Raw genomic sequence first — 24539 nt, 5'->3', positions numbered from 1 at the left:
GACCTCGACCTGGACCGGGACCTGGACCTCGAGCGCGACACCGACGACGACTTGGACTTGGAGCGCCGCGCCGACCGGGACTTGGACGTGGAGCGGGAGCGCGAGCGCGTGCGGGAGCGAGACTTGGAGCGGCTGTAGCGGGAGCGGCTGCGGGAGCGGGAGCGGCTCCGGGAGCGGGAGCGGGAGCGGCGGCGGCGCCGGGGGCTGCGGGGCGGGGAGGGGCCGGGGCGTGAGGGAGCGGCCGAGCCCGTGTGCCCGCCCGCCGCATGCCCCGCACCCCGGCCGCCCGCCATGCCCCGCCATGCCCCGCCGCCCGCCATGCCCGCCATGCCCCCGCCGCCCGCCATGCCCCGCCATGCCCCGCCGCCCGCCATGCCCCGCCATGCCCCTCACCTGCGGCTGCGCCGGCCGTAGCCCCCTCCCCCGTAGCGGCGCGGCGGCGGGCCCCGGCGGCTGTGGTGCGAGTCGGGCGGCCGGCCGTAGCGCGCCATCTGCACGCGCAGCTCGCGCCGTCCAGCACGGCGCCGTCCATGGCGTCCATGGCGTCCTCGGCGTCGCGCTTGTCGTGGAAGCGCACGAAGGCGAAGCCGCGGGACTCCTTGGTGTAGCGGTCCCGCGGGATGTACACGTCGCCCACGCGGCCGTACTTCTCGAAGACGCGCCGCAGCGTGTCGGGCGACGTGCGGTAGGTCAGGTTGTCCACCTTGAGGGAGGTCATGCCCTCCACATCGGGAGGCGGCCGCCGTAGCTCATGGCTGCGAGGCGGCCCGAGGCCAAAGCGCCGGAGAGCCGCCCCCCGCGTCAGGAAGCCGGCCGAGGCCGGGCGGAGGGGCCGAGGAGAGAGGACCGAACGAGGGCGGCCGGCCACGAGCGCCTCAGCAGTAATCGGGCCGCCGGCCGGCCTCCGCGCCCGTTTATAGTCCGCCTCACAAAATGGCGCCCGCGCCACCCGGAAATGAATCCCTATGATTGGCTCGCCCCGCCCCGTCCCCTAACGTCGCGGGCCGCGCGCCCCGCCCCTGCGCAGTGCGCCTGCGCGGAGCCCCGCGGGCGGGCGGAAAAGCGCGGAGTCACTGCGGGAGGGAGGGGGAGCGGAAGTAGCGGGCGGTTGGAAAGCCCGCGAAGCGGCGCATCCGGCGGCGAGGCTGAAAAGGCGGCGCTGGCGGGCCGGGCTCGCCGTCCCCTCACGCCCGTGCCGGGGGTCTACGCGGCTCTCTGGCGCGGCCCTCAGCCCGGGTTGTTCCGTCAGGGGCGCCTCGCTGTGCTCTCGGTCTTCTCAGTTTCCCCGTCTCACGCCGCCCCGCCTCGCCTCAGTGCGCCCTGCCTCGCCTCAGGGAGCGGCAGCGCTCTGCGTGCGCCTGCGCTCTGGAGGCCTCCCCGGCGGTGACTACAATTCCCAGGCGTCCCCGCGGCGGGAGCTGCGGTCAGGTGACGCGGGCCCAGCGCCTGCGGTCAGCCCGCCCTCAGCCCGCTGGACAGCCCGCCCCACGAGCAGCCGCGCTCTGAACGCTGACCCTGCTGGAACCTCGTCCCGAGGGATGTCCTGATCGCGGCGGCGGAGTCGCGAGCCGAGCAGGGGAAGCGGCCGGTCTCCCTGGTCCCTCAGGGCTGTCGGTGGACGTCCGCCGGAGCCGAGGCCGAGATGTCCCCGGAATCGAAAAAGCTTTTCAACATCGTTATTTTAGGAGTGGCCTTTATGTTTATGTTCACCGCCTTTCAGACTTGTGGGAATGTGGCGGTGAGTCGCAGCCCGCGGAGGTGCCTGTCGCATGCATGCCCCCACAGCGGTGGCGAGCGGCGTGGATGGAGGGACGCCCCGCTTGCCCCAGCTTGTCCCTGCTGTCCTGCCGCCTTCCCGTGGGCTTCTCCTGGTCCCCTTCGGGGTTGGCATGTGGCGCTTGCCCGGGTTAAGCCCGGCTCTGCCGTGCGTGGTCGGACTGGGGGTTGCGGGGTCACCCCAGGCGTCCAGCGTGAAGCCTAGCGGCTTTTGTCGCAAAGGGGTCGCGGGTGCTGCTGGCCACGCGTGGGCGTTGATGGGTTTCATGTTCCGTACAGCAAACTGTCATCCGGAGTTTAAACAGCACGGACTTCCACGGCAGCGGCTACACCAGGTACGCGGCGCTTGCCTTGGTGTATTTCTTGAATTTGTATTTGCTGATTTATTTTTATGGTGGGGGGGGTTCCAGTGCAGTGGCGGAACTGGCAGCACGGAGACCTCGTGATGGAGCTGGGGTGGTGGCTCTTTTCCGAGTCCCCGTCTAGATGAGCCAGCAGAGGGGGTGGGGTGGGGCTCCCCAAGGGAGGAGCCCCGGGTGGGCCCCAGCTCCTAGTGCCCCAAGCTGACACTGCACAGAAACACCAGCGCGGGGATCCTTTCTGATTAACTGCTTGTGTATTCCCGACTCTGTCTGCCCGAAACTGTTAGAGGGAGTTTGTACCGCTGCTGAGTTGCAGCCACAGATTCCCTTATTTCCCAGTAGCTGGGTGTTGGATTGTGGCATTCCCTGCTGTGCAGCTGTTTAAAAACCTTTATTTCCTAAGCAGAGTTTTGTGGTTCAACAGGTTAATCCTCCACCTGCAAGCAACAGTATCCCATTTGGGTGCTGGTTCTAATCCCAGCAGCTCCACTTCCCATCCAGCTCCCTGCTTGTGGCCTGGGAAAGCAGTCAAGGACGGTCCAAAGCCTTGGGACCCTGCACCCACGTGGGAGACCGGGAAGGAGCTCTTGGCTCCTGGCTTCAGATCGCCTCAGCTGCAGCTCAGTTCCAGCTTTTGCAGCCATTTAGGGAGTGAACCAGCAGTTTGGAAGCTCTTTCTCTGTCTCTCTGTGAATCTGACTTTCCAATAAAAATAATCTTTTAAAAAAAAAAAAGGATTTCAGAGGATGGGGGACAATCCATCCCCAAATGGTTCAACAGCCAGTGCTGGGCCAGAACCAGGCACCTGGACCGCCCGCCGGTCCTCCTGCGCAGGTGCCAGCAGCCCAGGCGTCTCCTTCACGTCCCAGGCCTGTGGGCAAGGAGCTGGGTCAACAAGTGGGGCACCCGGGGCTCCGGCTGGTGGTCCCACGCTTTAACCTGGGGCTCCGGCTGGCAGTCCCACGCTTTAACCTGTTGGGACACAATGCTACCGCTGCTCGCTACGGCTTTGCTCTTTCTCTCTCTCTCTTTTTTTTAAGGTTTGTTTATTTTTACTGGAAAGTCAGGTACAGGATAGGAAGATCTTCCATCTGCTGACTCACTCCCCAAGTGACCACAACGGCTGGAACCGAGCCGATCCGAAGAAGCCAGGAGCTTCTTCCGGGTCTCCACGTGGGTGCAGGGTCCTAAGACTTTGGGCCATCTTCAGTTGTCCCCCCACCTCCCTGCAGGCCACAGGCAGAGAGCTGGATGGGAAGTGGGAAGGCCAGGACGAGAACCGGCACCCGTATGGGACCCCGGGAAGTGCAAGATGAGGGCCTCAGCCATTAGGCCACCGCACCAGGGCGGGGAAATCACACCCCCCCCCCCCGCCCCGCTTTTTTCTTTTCTTTTTCTTTTTTTTTAAGGAGGACTTATTTATGACTATTGGAAAGGCAGCTTTACAGAGAGAAGATACAGAGCTTCCATCTGCTGCACCCTCCGTCCGTTGCACCGGGCCCTGCAGCTTTTGTTCAATTGTTCTTTTGTTTTTTTACCCATCTTGCGCCTTGTGTATGAATACTTGAGAATGAAGAGGTATTCATGTCTGCTTTTTTTGTTGTCAATGGTTGGTGATAGTACCACAACTTTAAAAAATTATTTATTTGCTTGAAACTCAGTAATACAGAGAGAGGGGGAGAGAACTGAGAATTCTCCCATCTGTGGTGCACTTCCCAACTTGCTGCAACAGCCAGCGCTGGCCCAGGCCCACGCCAGGGGTGTGGCACTTCTGCTGGGTCTCCTGGTTGGTGCAGGGCCCACGGATTTCCCAGGGACACGAGGGGGCTGGACGGGAGGCAGAGTAGCCAAGATTCAAACTAGCAAGCACACGGGATGCTGGCGTCGCAGGCAGCGGCTTCAGTGCCAGTTTCTGTGGTAGTTTCTGTGGTAGTCTTCATACTGTAAAGAGCAGGTAGAACACACGCTTCATGTTTGAGAGATTCATCAAGGTCGAGAGGCAAGTGCAGTTCGGGATGGTCGGCTAGTGAAGGGCTCGGCATCCGGGAGCGGATTTCAGCCACACCGTGCACACCAGAGCACCAGTTTGTCCTAGCGCCGTGTCACTGGCGTGATGCTCAAGTGAGACTAGTTGAGGATAGTAAATTCCTGTTTAACAGGTTTTACCTTCAGGCTTGTGATTTACAGAGGAGAAAGGTCCCATAGTAAGCAGAAGTTGTAAGCTAAGCTGGTAGCACTGTCAGGTGGACCGAGGTGCCTGGACTTGGTTGCCGGGGACGGAGTGCTGGCTCGCCAGTCACAGCCACCAGCTGTGCTTCCGGCAGGGCGCTCACCTCCAGACATTTCACTTCTTTAACATGAGACCAATAGCAACACTCCATTCCTTGAACTGTTAGGATTGGAAGAGAAATTGTGGCTGAAGTACTTGGCACCGTACTTGTTGCAGAGTCACAGTTGTCATAATTTGCCAGTAATTAAACATTTTTGTAGGTAAACTGATGCCAGGAGACGTTGGGTGGGAGTGCAGTGTTTTGTACAAGTGAGAACTTTAATGCTGGATTCAGTTTACTGGTGAGATCACGCATCAGGCAGAGGAGTGCCTTTTGTGAAATCTGGACACCTGGGTTTCCAGAGCTTTTGAGACATGACAGCTTGTGTTTCTCTCCTGGGTGCTCTGGACAGCATGGCCATCATTTATGGGGTGTTCTCTGCTTCCAACCTGATCACGCCGTCTGTGGTTGCCGTCGTCGGACCTCAGCTCTCCATGTTTGCCAGCGGGTTATTCTACAGGTGAGCGCGGCTCTCCTCTCTGCCTTCCCTGGGACACTTCCACATCTCCCACGCCCACAGTAGGCGTCCAGCAAGAGCTGGAATGGGATACAGGTGGGACTCGGGCAGTTGCCCTCTGCTTGCTGCTGGTTGTGTATGTGTGACCTTCTTTTCCTTCAAGATTTATTTATTTGATCAGAAAGGCAGTGTTACAGAGAGATCGTCCATCCCCAGGTTCACTCCCCAGATGGCCACAGTGGCCAGGGCTGGGCCAGGAGCTTCATCTGGAACTTCCACATGGGTGCAGGGCCCAAGCGCTTGGACTGTCTTTGCTGGTTTCCCAGGCACGTGGGCAGGGAGCTGGATTGGAAATGGAGCAGCCAGGAGCCGAACCAGTGCTGCTATGAGATGCCAGTGCCGCAGGTGGTTGTGGTGTTACCTGTTATACTGCAGCAGTGGCCTCATGGTGACATGAAGTTGTGTCGCTTTACATCCAATAAACTGACAGGAGTTCTAGTGAAATAACCAGGCACTTCTGTAATCTCCAGGGCTGGGGCCTCCTTTGTGTGCTAAGATATCCACAACGCTGTTACAAACCAGTGTGAGTCATTGCCATCTTGCGTTTCAGAGAGGAGTAAAGGAAAAGAATGGGTCATGTTTGTCCCTTTCTTTTCGAATCTGAAGAGATGCCTCACAGGTTGAATAAAGGTAGAGGGCCCCAGAAGCAGTGCCTAGAAGGCACGTGTGGCGCCTGGCTCGGGTATTGTGTGACGGTAATGCGTTGGCCTGTTACATTTTAGCATGTACATTGCCGTTTTTATCCAGCCTTTCACGTGGTCCTTCTATACTGCCTCCGTGTTCCTGGGAGTCGCAGCTGCGGGTGAGTGTGGTGGGCTTCCGGGTTGGGGTTGTGGGTGAGTGTGGTGGGCTTCCGGGTTGGGGTTGTGGGCGAGTGTGATGGGTTTCTGGGTCAGGGTCGTGGGTGAGTGTGGTGGTCATCTGGATTAGGGTCATGGGTGAGTGTGGTGGGCTTCTGGGTTGGGGTCGTAGGTGAGTGTGGTGGGCTTCTGGGTTGGGGTCGTGGGTGAGTGTGGTGATCATCTGGGTTAGGGTCATGGTGAGTGTGGTGGTCGTCTGGGTTAGGGTTGTGGGTAAGTGTGGTGGGCTTCTGGATTAGGGTCGTGGACAAGTGTGGTGGGCTTCTGGGTTGGGGTCGTGGGCAGTGCTGAGGAGGTTCACTCCCTTGACACATTTTTGGTTTGGATTGTAGTCCTCTGGACAGCACAAGGAAACTGCCTGACAATCAACTCGGACGAGCACACTATTGGGAGGAACAGCGGGATTTTCTGGGCACTCTTGCAGTCCAGGTAATGACCGAATGGAAGCTTGGGTTTTTCCTTTGTATGTATGGGGGTGGGGGGACACTGTTTCTTAGGTGTTTGTCTTTTAGAAAACGTGGATGTTCAGTGTTACACGACTTGGCTCATAACTGACTGTGAGGCAGCCTGGACATCTGGGAGGATGACTGGGCATGTGTAGACTGACGTCATGGAGACCTGTGACTGGAACATACGTGCTGTCCTCCGTGTGGTCAGCTTCTGCGGCCTCTCAGGGGCTGTTGGATTCTGTTCTTAGTTTCTCAGGAGGGGAATGGCTATGCTTTGTGTTAAGTAACTTCTCCAATTTATGGAAGCGATATTTATTTCTTTATCTGAAAGACTGCAATGGAGAGAGGTCTCCCGTTCTCTGACTAATTGCCCAACTGGCCACAACACCCAGGTCTGTGCCACGCTGGAGCCGGGAGCTCCATCCAGGTCTCCTGCGCGGGTGGCAGGGGCCCCAATACTCGGGCCATTTTCCACTGCTTTCCCAGCGCTTTGAACTGGCAGTTTGATGTGGGATGAAGTATGGTTAGTGGCAGCTTAATCCAAGCTGGCCCCTAATGGTTCCTGCTTACGGCTTTGTGATCTTGCTCTCAGGGGCTGTACCCTTCCCACTGAGCTGGACCTGGGAGCTGCTGACTGAATCTAGCAGTGAGCCTAACTGAACCAGTACAGCACATGCAATGTGGCACGTGGTCTTAGGAAAAATCAGCCAGAGGTGGCGTGCTTATGATTTCTGGATTTTAGAAATCTGTTCTCGCAGATGTTACTAAAATTTGACCTTTACAAAGCCTAACAGTTGTAATGTTTGATTTTATGAGTTTGTGTGTTTGAGTGTGTGATGACTGGTGATTGTGGGACTGAAGACTCTGTGACCCATGAGGGAGGACTGGCAGTGCATAGCTCCTTCCCGTGGTACGTTTGCTCAGTGCTGTCTGTGGACATGACGATGAAATAGATTTTCCTCTTGTGAATTTTTTTAAAGATTTATTTATTTTTATTGGAAAGGCAGATTTACAGAGGAGGAGAAACAGAGAGGAAAATCTTCCATCCATTAATTCACTCCCCAAGTGACCACAACGGCTGGAGCTGAGCCGATCTGAAGCCAGGAGCTTCCTCCAGGTCTCCCATGTGGGTGCAGGGTCCCAAGGCTTTGGGCCGTCCTCGACTGCTTTCCCAGGCCACAAGCAGGGAGCTGGATGGGAAGTGGAGCAGCCAGGACATGAACCAGGGCCCGTATGGGATCCTGGTGCATACAAGGAAGGATTTAGCCACTAGGCTAAATCCCACAAATTCTTTACATTTCAGGACTTTAAACGTAGTGTAAGCTCGTCCCCAAGAAAGAAGTCAGAGTTCTAGAACACCATGTGCTTCCCAGTGAGTCAGGTCTATCCCATGAGAAAGGTCTTGAAGTTCATTTGACTCAGCTTCGTCTTTCAGAAAAGAGGTACAACTGGTGCTTTTGAATGAGCTGGGACTGGTGGGTCCTTCCGGGATGGCGCTGCCTGTGGGAGAGGGACGACTGTGGACTTTGTGTCGGGAAGTCTTAGCATTGGTCCCCAGGGTGTACCTCTCCTGAATTCCTGTTCCCAGGCGTGACCTCTTGGAACAGATGCCTGTGACCAGGCAAGATGGCACCTGGGTGATTTTGTAATCTGTGTGTTCTTCCTTATTTGCTTCCATTGAGAGATTATGTGATTGAAAGAAAATAGCTGCTCGGCCCCGCGGTTCAGGTGCCAGGAGGTGCCCCACAGCCCTTCCCGTGGTTCAGGCGCCACGAGGAGCCCCACAGCCCTTCCCGTGGTTCAGGCGCCACGAGGAGCCCCACAGCCCTTCCCGTGGTTCAGGTGCCAGGAGGCGCCCCACAGCCCTTCCCACAGCCCTTCCCATGGTTCAGGTGCCAGGAGGCGCCCCACAGCCCTTCCCGTGGTTCAGGCGCCAGGAGGCGCCCCACAGCCCTTCCCGTGGTTCAGGCGCCAGGAGGAGCCCCACAGCCCTTCCCGTGGTTCAGGCGCCAGGAGGAGCCCCACAGCCCTTCCCGTGGTTCAGGCGCCAGGAGGCGCCCCACAGCCCTTCCCGTGGTTCAGGCGCCACGAGGAGCCCCACAGCCCTTCCCGTGGTTCAGGCGCCACGAGGAGCCCCACAGCCCTTCCCGTGGTTCAGGCGCCTGGAGGCGCCCCACAGCCCTTCCCGTGGTTCAGGCGCCAGGAGGCGCCCCACAGCCCTTCCCGTGGTTCAGGCGCCACGAGGAGCCCCACAGCCCTTCCCGTGGTTCAGGCGCCAGGAGGCGCCCCACAGCCCTTCCCGTGGTTCAGGCGCCACGAGGAGCCCCACAGCCCTTCCCGTGGTTCAGGCGCCAGGAGGCGCCCCACAGCCCTTCCCGTGGTTCAGGCGCCAGGAGGAGCCCCACAGCCCTTCCCGTGGTTCAGGCGCCAGGAGGCGCCCCACAGCCCTTCCCGTGGTTCAGGCGCCACGAGGAGCCCCACAGCCCTTCCCGTGGTTCAGGCGCCACGAGGAGCCCCACAGCCCTTCCCGTGGTTCAGGCGCCTGGAGGCGCCCCACAGCCCTTCCCGTGGTTCAGGCGCCAGGAGGCGCCCCACAGCCCTTCCCGTGGTTCAGGCGCCACGAGGAGCCCCACAGCCCTTCCCGTGGTTCAGGCGCCAGGAGGCGCCCCACAGCCCTTCCCGTGGTTCAGGCGCCAGGAGGCGCCCCACAGCCCTTCCCGTGGTTCAGGCGCCACGAGGAGCCCCACAGCCCTTCCCGTGGTTCAGGTGCCACGAGGAGCCCCACAGCCCTTCTCCGAGTACCTGAGCTCCAGGCTGGCTTTTCCGGGTTTGGCTTGCTGCTCCACTGTGTGCACCTTGCAAAGCAGCAGGTGCTGGCTGGAGCTCTTGGATCCCTGCTGCCCAAGGGGGGTCATTCTGTTTGCCTGTAAAAAAAAAAAAAAATGTTGTAGACATAATTGCTTAAAGAAACAATGCACATGGAAAGAATGTACCGAAATGTGCCAACCTCCTTTCTTCTCTTTCTCCTGCAGCTTGTTCTTTGGAAATCTCTACATATATTTTGCTTGGCAAGGGAAAACTCACATTTCAGGTTGGTTCCCTTCCCTCGGCTGTATTCAGGTGTATCCAGAGCACAGGAGCAGTTCCACAGAAGGGCCCAGACTTGCTGTTCTCAAACATTGGAAAGCAGCTCTCAGACTCCAACTTTCTTCCTTGAAGATCATTTATTTGAAAGGCAGAATTGAGTATACAGAGAGAGTGACCTTCCAATTGCTGGTCTACTCCCCACTTGGCTACAGCTGCAGAGAGTGGGGCAGGCCAAAGCTGGAAGCCAGAGCCTCTACCGCATCTCCCACGTGGGTGACAGGGCCCCAAATACTCGGGCCGTCCTCAACTGCTTTCCCAGGCCGCAAGCAGGGAGCTGGATGGGAAGTGGAGCTGCCAGGATTAGAACCGGCGCCCATATGGGATCCCAGTGCGTTCAAGGCGAGGACTTCAGCTGCTAGGTCACAGTACCGGGCCCAGATGATGTTCTTAAACTAGGATTATGGTTTGTCACTGTGCTCCAAGTTCTGTCTCAAGGTCTAAGAGGTCAGGCCGTGTAGGAGGGTGCCAGGCGGTTGTGGGAGACAACTGCAGTGTCTAGGGGTGTTGTCTGGCCACCTGTTACCTAGGTCCCGGTGCTGTCTGTGTCTGGGCCTGTTGGCTTCTCCCTGCTGTGTTTCCTGACCCATTAAGAGTGAAGAGTCAGGAGGAAGGGTTCGGACGCTCCTCAGCTAGCCCACACACACGGTGCTGGTTCTGGAACCATCTGGTCCATGCTCTCTGCTTTCTCCTTTCTTCTCCTGCTGTAGAGAGTGACCGGAGAACAGTGTTCATCGCCCTCACGGTGATCAGCCTCATCGGGGCTGTGCTCTTCTTTCTCATTCGGAAGCCAGATGTGGAGAACGTCCTGGGAGAGGAGGAGTCTTCCGACGACCAGGACCTGGAAACCAATGCGTAAGCAATGGGCGGGAAGTGACCCCAGCCGAACCAGTCTGAACCTGGTTAGCCTTCTCCCCACTGTTGCTGCAGCGTGCTCTAAGAAACCTTACAGGAAGATGGAGACGGAAGGAGGAGGAACAGTGGGAGGCAGGGAGGCACACCCGGGCCGGCGGGGGACTTGCACCTGACCGGCAGCCGCGGTCTCCTCAGGTCCCTGGGCCTCGTGTCCTGCTGCAGCTCTGCCAGCAGTCCCGTGTGCTGTGTGACGATGTGGCCTTCCAGAGTGAGATAGGAAGTGGTCTTTGCCCTGCGTTCCTGGGTCTGTGACCCAGCCCTGAAGCTTCTGATTCCTGTGGCACTGTGCACAGTGCTGAGTGGGGTAGGTTCTTGTTTTCACACAGGAAGGAATTCAGACTTAAGACTGAGGAGCGTGGTCAGGAAGGTGGCAAGGTAACGGGGTAGGGTGTCTGTCAGCATGGACAGGCATGTCTCCAAACAGAACCTGAGCGAGTACCCAGGCACCCAGACTGGGCAAAGCCGGTGAGGTTCAGTGGAGAGAAGTCACCTGCAACCAGTCAGCTCAGGGAAGAGCTGAGAGCTCACAGTCTCTTCCCAAATGGGGGCGTCAGAAATGAGGTCCTATGTGTCCCACCCCCTCCAGGATGAGGCCTTTGCTTAGTGTGAATTGGATGAAATGCCTCCCGAGTTTTCTGCTCTGTGCTGTCAGACTGGGTTAGCCACTGGATCTGGGCAGAGGAGCTTCCCCTGGGACTGGGGGCAGGGACAGGCTGTGGAGGTTTCATCTCCTAGGGCTCTCAGGCCTGCTCACCTGTGAAGTGCTGGGTGGACAGGATTCTCCTGGGAGCCTGCCTTGCTGGGGGTGGGGAGGCTAGCAGCATCTGTAAGCTGATGAGGGAGGGTGACCTAGGTGAAACTGGCAGGTGTTCCTCCGTGCTGTTACTGGGCTCTGCTCTCCCCGAGTCCTCACTTCCTGCCTGATGTGTCCAGTGGGTGGCAGGGCCCAGCAGCTGGCATGCGGGAGCCTCAGTGCCACTGGCTGGCTCAAGCCCACCTCCACCGGTGTGTGGAGGTGGAGTCTCCGAGGTCGTTTAGGTGGGGCAGCAGGCGTGCTTAGTGTGTAGCCTGCATTAAGATGGGATTTGAAAGCATCCCTCTGACAGGCTCTGTGAAAATCATCTGGAGATGCCCACAGTCATTTGAAGGTGGCACAGCATCAGGCCTGTGTCCTGAGGTTTTGATCTGCGTCTCTGAAGACGGGCAGCTGGGCAGCCATTTATTGACCTTGGCCCGTTCCAGCCGCCTGTGTCCCCCAGCCCCCGGACCTGAGTGTCTGGGGTCTCAGGATCCTGCACTGGGCAACACACACTGTTAGCTTTGAAGTCCTGAGTTTGCTTTCCTGTGGGAGACAAAGAGAAAAGAAACGAGAATTTCCTGACAGTTTTATTGTGATTTAGCTCCCGTGCTGAGTCCACCATCACAGCCAAGCCCAGACAGGGCACAGCAGTACGATTGGGATGGGTGTAGTTGGCTGCCGCCCTTGGTGTCACCCTGAAGGATGAGGGTGGGGGCAGCACTGATGCCAGACCTTGGCCACCTGAACCTGGAGGACCGGGGTGTTGCTTTGCTTTAGAATTCCAGCACTAAAAATCCCTTCCTTGAAGAACCTCCTGAGTTAAATTGGCAGCGATCTGCTGTGAAGTTGTTGGTGTTTTAGTGGCGTGAATCAGTTCCTACTGATTGGAGGCCTGGAGTGTGAAATACTGAAATCCTTCTCCCTTGGATCCCATCAGCGCTCAAGGGAGGGTGTCCCTGGCTAGGGAGGTCTGCACGGGATTTGCTTCCAAGGAAAAGCTTTCCTGATGGTTTTTTGTTTTGTTTTGTTTTTAAGATTTATTTATTTTTATTAGAAAGTCAGATATACAGAGAGGAGGAGAGACAGAGGAGATCTGTTCGATGATTCACTCCCCAAGTGACCACAACGGCTGGTGCTGTGCCAATCCGAAGCCAGGAGCCAGGAGTTTCTTCTGGGTCTCCCACGCGGGTGCAGGGTCCCAATGCATTGGGCCGTCCTCAACAGCTTTCCCAGGCCACAAGCAGGGAGCTGGATGGGAAGTGGAGAGGCCGGGATTAGAACCGGCTCCCGTATGGGATCCCAGACATGCATGGCGAAGACTTTATCCACTAGACTACTGCTCCAGGCCTTAAGATGTCTTTTGAATACAAGTAAATTTTTACATTCTTAATTCTTACATTAGCTTCCTTCTCAGGGCAAGGTGAGCAATGCAGTTTAAAGAATTAAGACAAGTAGATTAGGCTAGTAGGACAAGAAATGCAATTTTTCTTTTGAGGTTTATTTTTACGTGAAAGTTAGATTTACCGAAATTGACAGCAATTCAGAATTGTTGATCTACCAAAACTTCTTGAGCGTGACCCTCGGAGTGTGCCTCACGTCGGGGATCTGGGGTGGGTGGGAGGCTGGATGGGGCTTTTCCCTTTGTTTTTCCCCTGACCCCAGATACAGGGAAAAAAAGATGACATTAGTGTGGAAAAAAAGAGAGATTTACGAAGCGAAGGGGAGACAGAAAGGTCTTTCATCTGCTTGGTTATTCCCCAAATGACTGCAACAGCCAGAGCTGAGCCAGTCCAAAGCCAGGAGCTTCTTCCAGATCCAAGACCATCCTTGGTTGCTTTCTCAGGCCACAAGCAGGGCGCATGCAAGGCGAGGACTTTAACCACTAGGCTACTGCACTGTGCGGAAAAATGTAGTTTTGTTAAAATTTCCTCTCTATAATCTTACTGTTAGGCTTTGTAACATCATCTCATCTAATCCCCATAAATAATCGCAGAGACCCTGTTTTATGAATGAGGAGATAAATGAAATCACTTCTCTAGAAACCCATGAGTTTGGAATGGCAATGCCTGTGTCCTCCAGCAGCGGGTCCTGGTGCGTCCTGGCCCCAGCACACACATCTGGTCTGGAGTCTCCTGCTGGAGAGCTTGGTGGAGTGGTGGGAAGTGGGGCGTTCCTAAATGCTTTTGTAGTTTGGAGTCAGCAGGTGGAGGCTGGGTTTGCCCCCCGCCATGTCACGTCTGAGGATTACCTGGTGAATACGTGCAGCAGAATAGGACATCTTTTAGATCGTCTGGTTTGCTTCTCTTTGATTTCTCAGGTCCACCCAGACCACCATGACCAAGGCAGCTGATGCATTCAGTAAGTATTTCCCATGTCTAAAACGCCCGGGCTGGGCTGGAGCGCCGGCTTTTGTCTGCCGCCCTGAGCTCCACCAGTGTTTGCCAAGAACATCTGTCTGGCGAGGGAGTGGGAGGGGTGGGGGGGGCCGTCATCCTGCGGGGTCTATCCGGAGCCTGCACTCTGAGCTGCTTGCTGGGGGGCTGCTGCTCCCCTCCCCCGCAGCAGTCCTCCCTGGCCAAGGGCTGCGCATGCTAGTTCCCACAGCGGAGAAGGCTGAGGCCTAAGGAAGGACAGACGGCTGATAGGTGTGCCGCTCAGCTGAGGTGTTCCTTTTTGTTAAGATCCAGGCCCAGGCCTGCCACAGGGCACTTCCTTGGGAACATCAGTGCCTGGCCAGCCGTCCTGGCCCTTCCGGTTAACCCTTATTCTTACTGACATGTTCCTGTTTTCTTGTTGCTCTTTGATGTTGTTTTTGTCTAAAGACTTGGAAAATGCTTTGAACAAAATGAGGTTATACAGGATATTTAAATACTTGAAATCAGTAGTTTTATGGACAGAACAGATTTCGTTCATTGCAAACATCTAACATGAACCTTTAGCCTCTTTAACGTACTTGTTGACTCATTTTTGATAAGGAATGTTTTGGTTAAAGAAATATTTCATGTTTTTTGTTGAGTCAGTTGAAGTCTAAGTTCTCTTTCTCTCTTAAATAGGAAAGTCTGTTAAATTATGTGTCACCAAGGAGATGCTGCTTTTAAGTGTTACGACTGCATACACAGGTAATGCATCTGCCACCTGGGTTTTCTGTTACTGATGATGACAAGCCAGAAAGCAGTAGTTGCCGCCAACTTCTGTGGCTGTCACTTGGGGCTCCCGTGGAGCGGGGAGTATGTGTTACCTGTTGGCGCTGTGTCGTCAGAAGGTATGGTGCAGCTGTTTAAGCTTCCTCCTATGAAACCACATCCCATAGGAGTGTAGGTTTGAGTCCCAGCTGCTCCATTTCCAGTCCCGCTCCCTGTTGAGCCTGGGAGCGCAGTGGGACGTGGCTCGGGGCTAAGTCCTTTCACCCACGTGGGAGACCCAGGTTGTGCTTTCAGCGCCTGGTGTCTGCCTGGCCCAGCCCGGCTATTGTGGCCGTTTGGGAAGTGAACCAGCAGATGAGATCTCAATCTCTCTGTCTGTTTCTCCCTCTTTCTGTAACGTCAGTAAGTAAAATATCTGAAAAAAAAAAAAATAAATAAACACAGGAAGGTCATGAAGCTGAAACTCCCTACCTATCACACCTCTGGTGTGTGAAGGGATCGCCTGGGGAGCCGGGTCCCCTCCAGCTCACTGTCACTGTTGATGTGGCCACAGGGCCTCGGCTCAACCAGTGACTTCTCTGAGAGGTCTCCTTGTGGCCAAAGGCTCCAAAAAGAGGTAACGGTAGAATGTCCAGGCCTTAATGAGGCCTGGGTCGGGCCCACGTTCTGTGGGGACAGCTGCATGAGCCAGCTCAAGCGCACCGTGGGAGGAGTCTTCCTGACAACAGGAAAGCCAGGACACATGGCTCGTGGGGACTGTGGCTTCCAAGACTACAGAAAACAGCTGAATTAGTCCTGGAGCATTTGTAGCTGACTGACAGTCATGTTGGCTAACTGACAGTGAAATGGGCACACCCTATGCTGTGAGGAGAGGTGGCGAGTTGCCCAGTCCTCAGCATGGAGAGGAGCCCTGTTTCTAGGGCACTGTGCCATGTCACTGTGTACGGTGCAAAAAAAACAAAGTAGATGTTGAGCATCTGTGAAACTCAGAGTTATGATTTTGTACTGTTAACTCAAAGGCCCTCTGTAACGCACCCTACTTATTTTACTGTGGTCTTAGGAAGTTCCTTTTCCTAGGAAAAAGGGTTAATTAAAACATTGTGCCTTCAAGCAACAGTGGTAGTGTGTGTTGTTTCTGCAGTAGGACTAGGAATGCGAATCTCAAGGGTCACGAGTGGTGATAAAGCCATCCTCTCTCCTTGCAGAGTGACAGGCTGGAAGCTCAGGGTCTGTCCGAGTTAGGGAAGTACTTGCATGCATGTGCTACAAAACTTATTTTCTGGGCCTGGCGCAGTAACCTAGCGGGTAAAGTCCTTTCCTTGCACGCGCCGGGATCCCATATGGAAGCTGGTTCTAATCCCGGCAGCCCCGCTTCCCATCCAGCTCCCTGCTTGTGGCCTGGGAAAGCAGTCATGGACGGCCCAAAGCCTTGGGACCCTGCACCTACGTGGGAGACCTGGAAGTAATCCAGGTTCCTGGCTTTTGACTTCAGATTGACTCAGCTCCGGCCATTGCGGCTGCTTGACACAAACTGGCACTCACATGGGATCCCAGAAAATGCAAAGTGAGGACCTTAGCCACTGAGCAATAGCACCGGGCCCAGCATTTTGTTTGTTTGCTTGTCTGTTTTTAATTTAAAAAACAGATGTGTCCCATGTACTAATTCAGTCTTCAGATGCCTGCAACAGGCAGGGCGGAACCAGGCCCTGGCAACAGGGATTCCTGAACACAGACTGTCCTCTGCTGCCCCCAAGGCTGTGCGTTAGGATCAGCAGTAAAGCAGGGACTCAGGCTCAGTGCTTGGAGCAAGATGCAGGTGTGCCAGGCCGTGCCTCTGCTGCCCCAGGCGCCCAGCTGCCACCAGCTGCCACCAGCTTTCTCAGGTGCCCTTAGGTGCAGCACGCGCCACCCTGCAGCACCTTGGCTGGAGCTGCTCTGACAAGTTAGGCTGGGAGTCATGCTCGTGTCACTGTGCACGCTACTTTCCGGCTCCCAAGTTAGTGTCCTCTCTGCTACAAAGCCGCTGATCCCGGGATCCCATCTGGAGGGCTCTGCCCTTGTGGCTCAGTGACCTTCAGATAGCCTTGTGTTCTGGAAGTTGGGGCTTCATACAGATCTGAGGGATTAACTCCATTTCATGTGTTGGCATGGGAACTTCAGAAATTTCTTGGACAATTTAGATTCTCTTACTCCTGTTTCTTCAGGAACCCCTTTTTAAAATATTTATTTATTTTTATTGGAAAGGCAGATATACATAGAGGAGGAGAGACAGAGGAAGATCTTCCGTCCTATGCTTCACTCCCCAAGTGACTGCAACGGCTGGAGCTGAGCCAGTCCTGAAGCCAGGAGCCAGGACTCTTCTAGGGTTCCCATGTGGGTTCAGGGTCCAGCTTGGGTCCTCAACTGCTTTCCCAGGCCACAGCAGGAGCTGGATGGGAAGTGGAACAGCTGGGACATGAACTGGTGCCCATTTGGGATTCCAGCACGTGCAAGGTGAGGACTTTAGCCGCTAGGCTACCGGGCCAGGCCCTCCCATTCACTTGAATGCATTTTGCCTGATCCTAAGTCCCTGCATGCTGCCCACCTGCTCTTGTTGAGATTACCAGTGTGCCCAATCGTCGCAAATCCAGTAGATGCTTCAGAACAGTGGATCATCTTCTCCATCTTCAGACATTCACTCTGTGGTTTGGGGGACATGATGCTTTGCTGACCACCACTCATGGTGCTTTTCTCCTACCACATTGGTCTCTGTCTGATTTCCTTACCTGACCTGTCGTCAGTGTTGCCATCCCACAGTTCCTGAAGGCTCAGTCACAATTTCTCTTCTCCTCTCCTCTTTCCTCTCCTCTCCCTTCCTCATTGGACTTTCTGGCATTTTCATCGGAATTGGAGAAATTTTAGGTGAGTTCAGAAAGTATCTGCATTAGAATTCAGTTTGTTGTAGTTAAAATAAAAACTTTAAATGTACGTTTCCTCTCTTTGTCCTGGAATTTTTGTTTTTCTTGTTTACTTTTACCCAGACAAGGTGTTTTGCTTTTTTATTATCACTATCCTAAAAATCCTAAATTATAGAACACTTGTTAAGTAATTCCTAGATGTCAACCATAAGGAAGTAAACGCGTAGTGTCCCAACTTTTCTTCCTGAAGTCCCCAGAGAGAGCGTCTTGGGGACCTTGGCCTGGCTTCTGCTGCCTTCATTCTCTGATAGCAGCAGAGGACAGAGTTGGAACCGGGAGGTCTCGGCTGCCTGGAGCCCGTGTCATCAGGCAGTGCCTCGTTCCCTCACCTAGGGCTGAGACGGGCTTTAAGATGGGAGACACAACGACAGAGCTAGTTGCTTGGATAACAGCTTAGCTCAGGCTATTCTTAGTAATTAAGCTGCCAGGATTGGGCCCAGCATGATAGCCTAGTGGCTAAATCCTCACCTTGTGTCTGCCGGAATCCCGTTTGTGTCCCAACTGCTCCACTTCCCATCCAGCTCCCTGCCTGTGACCTGGGAAGGCAGTCAAGGACGACCCAAAGCCTCGGGACCCTGCACCTACATGGGAGACATGGGCTCCTGGCTTCAGATCGGCACAGCCCTGGCTTTTGTGGTCACTTGGGGAGTGAACCAGCAGACAGAAGATCCTCTATCTCATTCTCTCTGCCTTTTCAATAAAGAATGAAATCTTTAAAAAAAATAAGCTGTCAGGATTAGGCAGAGGGAAAGTCAGTGTCGTGCTGGCGGACACCGGCCTCCGTGTTGTCTGGCTGCTCTGTCCTAGCTTCTCAGAATGTTCCAGAACAACTTGGCTTCTTATTGGTGGGGGGGAGCCTCAGCGTGATGACTCCACTGTGCTGTTGAGGCTGGTCTGCTGGGAGCTTACACGGGAGCCAGGTGAGAACATTGGCCCTAGAGCTTGCCTCACGCCCCTCTGTGTGAGGGCACAGCCCACACACAGCCCTCCCTTGGGAGCAGTTGTCAGACCTGGGTAAGGACGCAGGTGAATAGATGCATGGGACCAACTTAGACAGGGTCCCACAGGCCGGAGTCTGTCTCCGTGGCACCACCTCCCCGCGTGGGGCTCTGTTCGCAGCCCCAGAGGCTCCCCGACCTTGGGAGGGGTTTATGGGTGGCTTCATTCTGTGTTGAGCATGGGGCTCAGCCTCCGGTGAGGCTTGGCTGTCATACTAGGTGTGGTGTCAGGTGATGAGCACTAGGGGAAGCCAACTGGTTGTTGATTTGGGCTTCAGGCCCAGCCCCGAAACAGGCCCAGGTGTCTATTTCAGGGTTCCATAAGTGACTGCCGAGGGAGTATTCAAAACGTAGGCCCAGTAGAACTTGGTCCCTGATTGGTGAGGAGTCTGAATAAACCAGGCAGATGAGAGCTGCAGCAGGGGCAGGGTCTGAGATGAGGAGATGTTGAAATCCCAGGCAGTGGAGATATGGGGTGGGGAGTCCAGAGGGCACCAGGCGAGAACGGGGAGTCATCAGTGTGTAAGTTAGGCGGACGGGTCTCCCTGCGACGGGCCTGCAGGCTCTGCCGATAGAAACCCGCTCTTACTACAGGCAGCTGCAGAGTGGGTTTCCTTGTTTGTTTTCAGCAAATTTACAAGGAGTTGCCAAGACAGAGGAACACCTGAATATCTTTTAACAATATTTACTTGCTGTTAACATTTCCCTTGTTTTTCAGTGTTTTGTCTTACTCTTTCATATACAAGGCGTCCTCAGAAAGTTAATGGAAAGTTCATATTATGAAAAAGCTGCATGATTTCAAAAGTTCCATGCAAAAAATTGTTTTCAAATTTCATTTTTCATGAACTTTAACGAGTTTGAAAAGCAAAGACACACCTGCAGATTTTTCCATCCCCACATCCCTGCAGCAAGCGGACTTGGGCCAGGCTGAAGCCAGGAGCCAGGAGCTCAGTCTGAGTTTCCCACGGTGGCAGGGAGCCAACTCCATGAGCCACCTGCTGTCACCCAGCAGACCTGGTAGCTGGTGGAGCTGCCACCCACAACACCAGCATCCCACATGGGTACCAGTTCAAGTGCCTGCTAACGCCTGAGAGAGGCAGTGAGGGTGTGAGGGCTCGGGCCCCTGGCTCCACTTGGCCCAGGCCTGATCATTGCTGCCATCTGGAGGGGGAGCCTACAGGTAGAAAATCTGTGTAGCTCTTACTTGCAAATAAATGAATAAATCTCTTAAAAACACAAAACTGTCATCCCCATGGATGTTTAATGTATTTATTTTGCTATTTTAAGACCAATTTATCTATTTGAAGATCAGAGCGAGGAGAGCTCTGCCGTCCACTGGTTTACTCCCGGCTCTGCCCTGTGGCATCCGCAACCCGAGGACTTAGACTGTCATTAGCGGGGAGCTGCGTCAGAAGTGGAGCAGCCAGGACATGAACAGGTGCCATGTGGGGTGCCGACACTGCAGGTGGCAGCTATATGATGCCACAGCACAGGCCCTAATGTTTTTTGGGTTTTGGGTTTTTTGTTCAGAAGAAGCAGACCTGGGGCTCAAGTTTATGCTGTCCAAGACGAGAATGTTGTCCCAGGCAGTTTTGTTAACCACTGTGCCAAATGCCTGCCCCCCCAGGGCTTTTTGAAGTCCCCTGATTTTATTTCTGAACCATGTAAGGGTAGGTTACACAACCTCAAGCCAGTGTGCAGCAAACTGCTCACTGACATTGTGTTGGTCAAAGAAAGCAGGTGTGTGGAAACAGCAAGGAGAATGGGCAGCTGTGGCTTGCTCCCAGGGGTGAAAGGTGGCGTTGGGGGTGCCTGATCAGCTCCTGAGGAGGTTCCTGTTGGTCTGGCCTGGACAGTGGAGGACGGCCATGGTGTTCTTTGGGCATAGTGTCTGGTCATCTGAGGGCTCTGCAGGTGCTGGTGTTTGCTCAGGGCCTGGGCTTTCTGGGGAAAAAAAAAACTAGCTCTGCGCACAAGACCAATGATCAAGGTGTTTTCTAGAAAGGAGACAGAGGCGCTTCAGATCTGATGGCTGCTGAACCCCGGGCGCCACTCCCTTCTTGAAGTGACTGCTCGAGTGGCTGACGTGCCGTCAACGAAGCATAGGAGCCTTCAGCTAAGCAGAGGTTCTGGGAAGCTTGGGGCGTCGGGGCCTGGTATCATCTGGCGTCGCTGCTAGGCCCTGGTGAGGGGCTCAGTGTCAGAACTCTGCATGGGTGAGGCGAGTCCCCTCGCGCATGCTCACAGCGCAGCCATCAGCTGCAGGACTGCACGTCTATGGAATGGCCTGCCTCGAGACACTGTCCCTTAGAGCTCTTCTCCCTCTGCCAGCGCGGGTTTCACTCTGGTCACACTGCGTTTGGTTGTTGTGTCTCTTCTGCTAATATCGCCCCTTTCCAGAAGTGTTGGACTAGCCATGTATGAGTGTTTCTGAGCTGTCACTGGTATCTTCTGTCCTCTGAGTCACCCCCTGAACAGCTGCAGTAGTCAGGGCTGGCTCGGGCAACTTCACCCAAGTCACCCACATGGGTACAGCAGGGAGCTGGATCGGAAGTGGAGCATCTTGGATTCAAACCACTGCCCACAGGGGATGTGGGTGCTGCAGGCAGCAGCTTAGTGTGCTGTGACACAACACCAGCGCACACCGTCACAGTCTTTCATGTTGGTCCTCCAGTGGATGTGCACAGGTAATGCATTGTGGTTTCGGTTTGCGTGTCCCTGGTGAGTGGAGATGTGGAAGGTCTTTTCATGTTGTTTACCTTCTACAAGTGTTCTTAGGTAAAGTGTACGTCCTGTTTTTTCCCCATTTTGTAGGTAGGATTTTTTTTTCTTGATTGTTAATCTTCACTGTAAGAATTATTTACTACTTTTCATTGTATTTGAAAGGCAGAGAGATGGATCTTCCCTCTGTTGGCTTACTTGAGTCAGAGCTGACCATGGCCAGAAGGAACCTGGAGCTCAGCCCAGGGCTCCCACCGAGAGCTGAGTCCCTGAACCTGCTGCCCCCCAGGGTACCCCTCAGCAGGAGGCCGAATCAGGGTGCCAGGCCCTCCAGCGTGGGCCGTGGGCAGACTGGTGGGGGCTCAGTTGCTGCACCAAATGCCTGGCTCGGCCTCGAGGCATTGTGCGGGTGGCGCACGTTGTCCTGTGCGGATGGCCAGGCCGTCCTCTGCTCCTGAATCGTGTGAGCTCACGCTGCGTGGTGAACCTTGCTGAGCATTTGGCAGCGCCCTGCAGCTTGCCTCAGTCCCAAGCGTCCACGGGGCCTTTGCAGTCTGCTGCCTTAGCTCTTCCCACCGTGAGGGCGTGCTCACAGTCACTGTGTTGGCATCCTTTTTATTTCATTTCCTCCTTAAGCAGTCGTTTAAAGGGAATAGTACTGGGGATAGAGCAATCCATAGAGAAGCAACAGAAGAATGTATCTGGACAAAAATAATTTGGACAGTACTTTTGATTCCTTGTTCTTGTAACAGTTGGCATTTGGTCATCATTGTCCCTGAGTGCAGGAGTGGTGGCCTTGGGAAGGACTCGCGCCCTGGATCGCTGCTCCCGTCAGGTGTGGCCTGTTACTGACGCCTGCCGTCTCACCTTCCAGGCGGGAGCCTCTTCGGCCTGCTGAGCAAGAACAGCCGTTTTGGCCGGAACCCAGTGGTGCTGTTGGGCATCCTGGTGCACTTTGTTGCTTTTTACCTCATATTTCTCAACATGCCAGCGGACGCCCCCATCGCCCCCGTCGAGGGAACCAGCAGCAGCGCTTACATCAAGCCCAGGTGAGCGGGCCGCCCTCTTTCTGGGACGTGGTGGCCATTTGCATGGAGCAGCGTGTCCTCGCTGCAGAGGACGCTGGCGATGCCAAGGTGCTTTCCTATAGATCGGCTGGGTGTGTGATTGGATTTTCTGTGTCTGCTCAGTGAGCGGTGAGATGCTGCAGTTAGTGCCTGCAGCACACTCAGGCCCTGCGCACGGTCTGTGGGAAGTCTCAGGACAACCCATGATTACCTTGAACTTGAACTTTGTTACAGATACAGACACTTGCATCTGAATCCCCAAATCCAGTGGGAACCCGGCCCCCAGTCTGCTCCCTGTGGAGTTCATGGGCCAGGGCGGTGTGTGTGAGCATGAATGCTTTCTTGGTAAATTCCGTATAAGTTCTGCAGCCTCGTGGGCGGATTGCCTGGGCCCTGGCAGTCTCCGCTCGTGCTCACACTTACGCACACTCATGTCCCACAGCAAGGAGGTGGCCATCCTCTGCAGTTTCCTGCTGGGTCTCGGCGACAGCTGCTTCAACACCCAGCTGCTCAGCATCCTGGGCTTCCTATACGCGGAGGACAGCGCGCCCGCCTTCGCCATCTTCAAGTTTGTGCAGGTAACAGCCAGGGCCCTTGTGCCTTGCCTTCCCCTGTGGTCTCTGGCGTTGTGGGCACCCCTTAGAAGGGTTTGTGAGCGGCATGACCCGCGCTGTCTCGAGTCGGTCTCAGCAGCTCAGACTGCTGCTCCTGTAGGGAGCAGAACTCTGCATTCATGTGCAGTTCTCCTGGGGTGCCCTCAGTACCTTGCTTTCCACCACAGAGATGGTGGCTAGCAGATGCCCAGGGACAGGCAGCCCCACCCAGTGCGTCTGTGACATGCTCTGTTTGCCCCCAGTCCATCTGCGCAGCCGTGGCGTTCTTCTACAGCAACTACCTGCTCCTGCACTGGCAGCTGCTGGTCATGGTGACGTTCGGGTTCTTTGGGACACTCGCGTTCTTCACCGTGGAGTGGGACGCTGCCGCCATCGTGGCCCGCGGCTCTGACTACCGCAGCATCTGAGCAGCTGCTGCCCGGGAGAGACGGTGTCCTCACACATGCCAGCTGGCCGCGGTGTTCGGTGGGGAAGCCGCCTCTCCTCTGGAAAATCCAGGAATTAGACTGTTCAGCCTGCCAGAGGTGGTGTCAAGTTTACAGATATTGCTATTTCAGACAAATCGAATAAGGGATGCTTGTTTTGCCAATGATTGTTCTGAGAGACTGGTTTTCAGTTCAGCTGTTCCACGTCCCTACAATCATGGTATTGGCCGCACATATGGCTCCTCCCTGTCCTGTCAGTGGGAGCCCAGGAGGGCTGGTGGCGGGGGGCCCTGCTGACCTGCAGGGCAGCCCGGGCACTCCAGGGGACTCTCAGGGAATGACCTTCCAATAAATGGCTAAGTGCACATGCTCCCGTGGAACCTGATCTTTCAGAAGGTACTCCACAGGCTCTGTTCTCTTTGGTTATTAACAAGGTTGGCTCATCTCTATCGTTAGCTGGCTCTGGAGTGTGCGATGCCCAGGAAGGCCCCCCGGCCACGATCTCTCCTCAGGGGGCAGGCCTTGGGGCTCTACCTGTGCACCTGTGAGGTGTGGCTGCGCACGTGGGGAGTGTGCGGGGAGCAAGGAGGACCTGCTGCAGTGATTGCCTGTTTTTTTCAAATCTGCTATAAATTTGGAAATTGTATAGTTGACTTGCAGATTTGACGAACTGTGAGTCCACGGAAGTGGGGTCCTGCTGTTTGTGGGTGACTGGTGAGTCCGGGGAAGTGGGGTCCCGCTGTTTGTGGGTGACTGGTGAGTCCGGGGAAGTGGGGTCCTGCTGTTTGTGGGTGACTGGTGAGTCCGGGGAAGTGGGGTCCCGCTGTTTGTGGGTGAGTACAGTGAGCTAGAGACTAGACTGGCATGCTGAGCTCTCCTTTCCCCAGTGGGAAAGTGTTGATTTTCTTTTTAAGATTTATTTATTTATTTGCAAGCCAAGCCAGAGAGATGGAGACAGAAAGATCTTCCATGTATTGGTTCACTCCCTAAATGGCTATAGGAGCCAGGAGCCAAATTCTTCCTTCGGGTCTCCCCTTGCGTGCAGTGACCAAGTATTGGGCCATCTTCCACTGCTCTCTCAGGCACATAGCAGAGAGCTGGGTGGGAACTGGAGCAGCCAAGACACAAACTAGCACCCATGTGGAATGCTGGCAAACGGGCTGTGGCTTAGTTGGCTCTGGTAAGAAGCTGGTAGGTCATTTTAGACGGCACAGAGAACTTCCGGTCCCTTTAGGCACAGCAGTATTCATGCAGGTATTTTGGTTTCCTAGCGCAGTGTAATGAATTACCCCTAAAATTTGGCTGCTTGCATGAGCACCCCTCTCTCAGCTGGCAGGTCCATGGGTCAGGAACGTGGCTGTGGGTGAGCCGTTCCCTTGGCCCAGGCTCTCTGACCACCCTGCTGAGGTGCTGGCTGCCTCAGTGGGGAAGACCTGCACTGCAGGGTGCTGCCAGCACCCAG

The 24539-nt window shown here is 55.3% G+C and overlaps 2 protein-coding genes across 2 annotated transcripts; one reads left to right on the top strand and one right to left on the bottom strand.

The window, feature by feature from the left end:
- Nucleotides 1–5: 5 nt before the first annotated feature.
- On the bottom strand, nt 6–1133 carry SRSF2 (serine and arginine rich splicing factor 2; the record flags this gene model as incomplete). Its single annotated transcript, XM_058675734.1, is given in 4 exon segments — nt 6–204; nt 394–508; nt 511–991; nt 1107–1133. Coding segments are annotated over 4 exon segments (822 nt in total), but the record flags the coding sequence as incomplete, so codon positions are not given.
- Nucleotides 1134–1494: 361 nt separating this feature from the next.
- MFSD11 (major facilitator superfamily domain containing 11) lies at nt 1495–23244 on the top strand. The gene is made up of 14 exons (XM_058676576.1): nt 1495–1738; nt 2056–2111; nt 4821–4928; nt 5708–5787; nt 6178–6274; nt 9327–9385; nt 10149–10293; nt 13470–13510; nt 14206–14298; nt 16106–16123; nt 17107–17196; nt 21846–22020; nt 22481–22616; nt 22895–23244. Exons 1-14 carry the CDS (start codon nt 1643–1645, stop codon nt 23057–23059), a joined length of 1359 nt encoding a protein of 452 aa, XP_058532559.1. The 5' UTR covers nt 1495–1642; the 3' UTR covers nt 23060–23244.
- Nucleotides 23245–24539: the final 1295 nt, after the last annotated feature.

This window comes from Ochotona princeps, chromosome 17 (assembly GCF_030435755.1).
Source record: "Ochotona princeps isolate mOchPri1 chromosome 17, mOchPri1.hap1, whole genome shotgun sequence".
Classification (NCBI taxonomy): Eukaryota; Metazoa; Chordata; class Mammalia; order Lagomorpha; family Ochotonidae; genus Ochotona; species Ochotona princeps.
The sequence above is the reverse complement of the archived record's forward strand: the minus strand, read 5'-3'. Positions and strand labels throughout refer to the sequence as shown.

What these genes read in the sequence shown, in the direction of transcription:
- MFSD11 (XM_058676576.1), top strand. Translation starts at nt 1,643, where the DNA reads ATGTCCCCGGAATCGAAAAAGCTTTTCAACATCGTTATTTTAGGAGTG. An exon ending in GCCAGCGGGTTATTCTACAG is followed by an intron (nt 4,929 to 5,707) that starts GTGAGCGCGGCT and finishes GTTACATTTTAG; the next exon opens with CATGTACATTGCCGTTTTTA. An exon ending in CAGGACCTGGAAACCAATGC is followed by an intron (nt 10,294 to 13,469) that starts GTAAGCAATGGG and finishes TTGATTTCTCAG; the next exon opens with GTCCACCCAGACCACCATGA.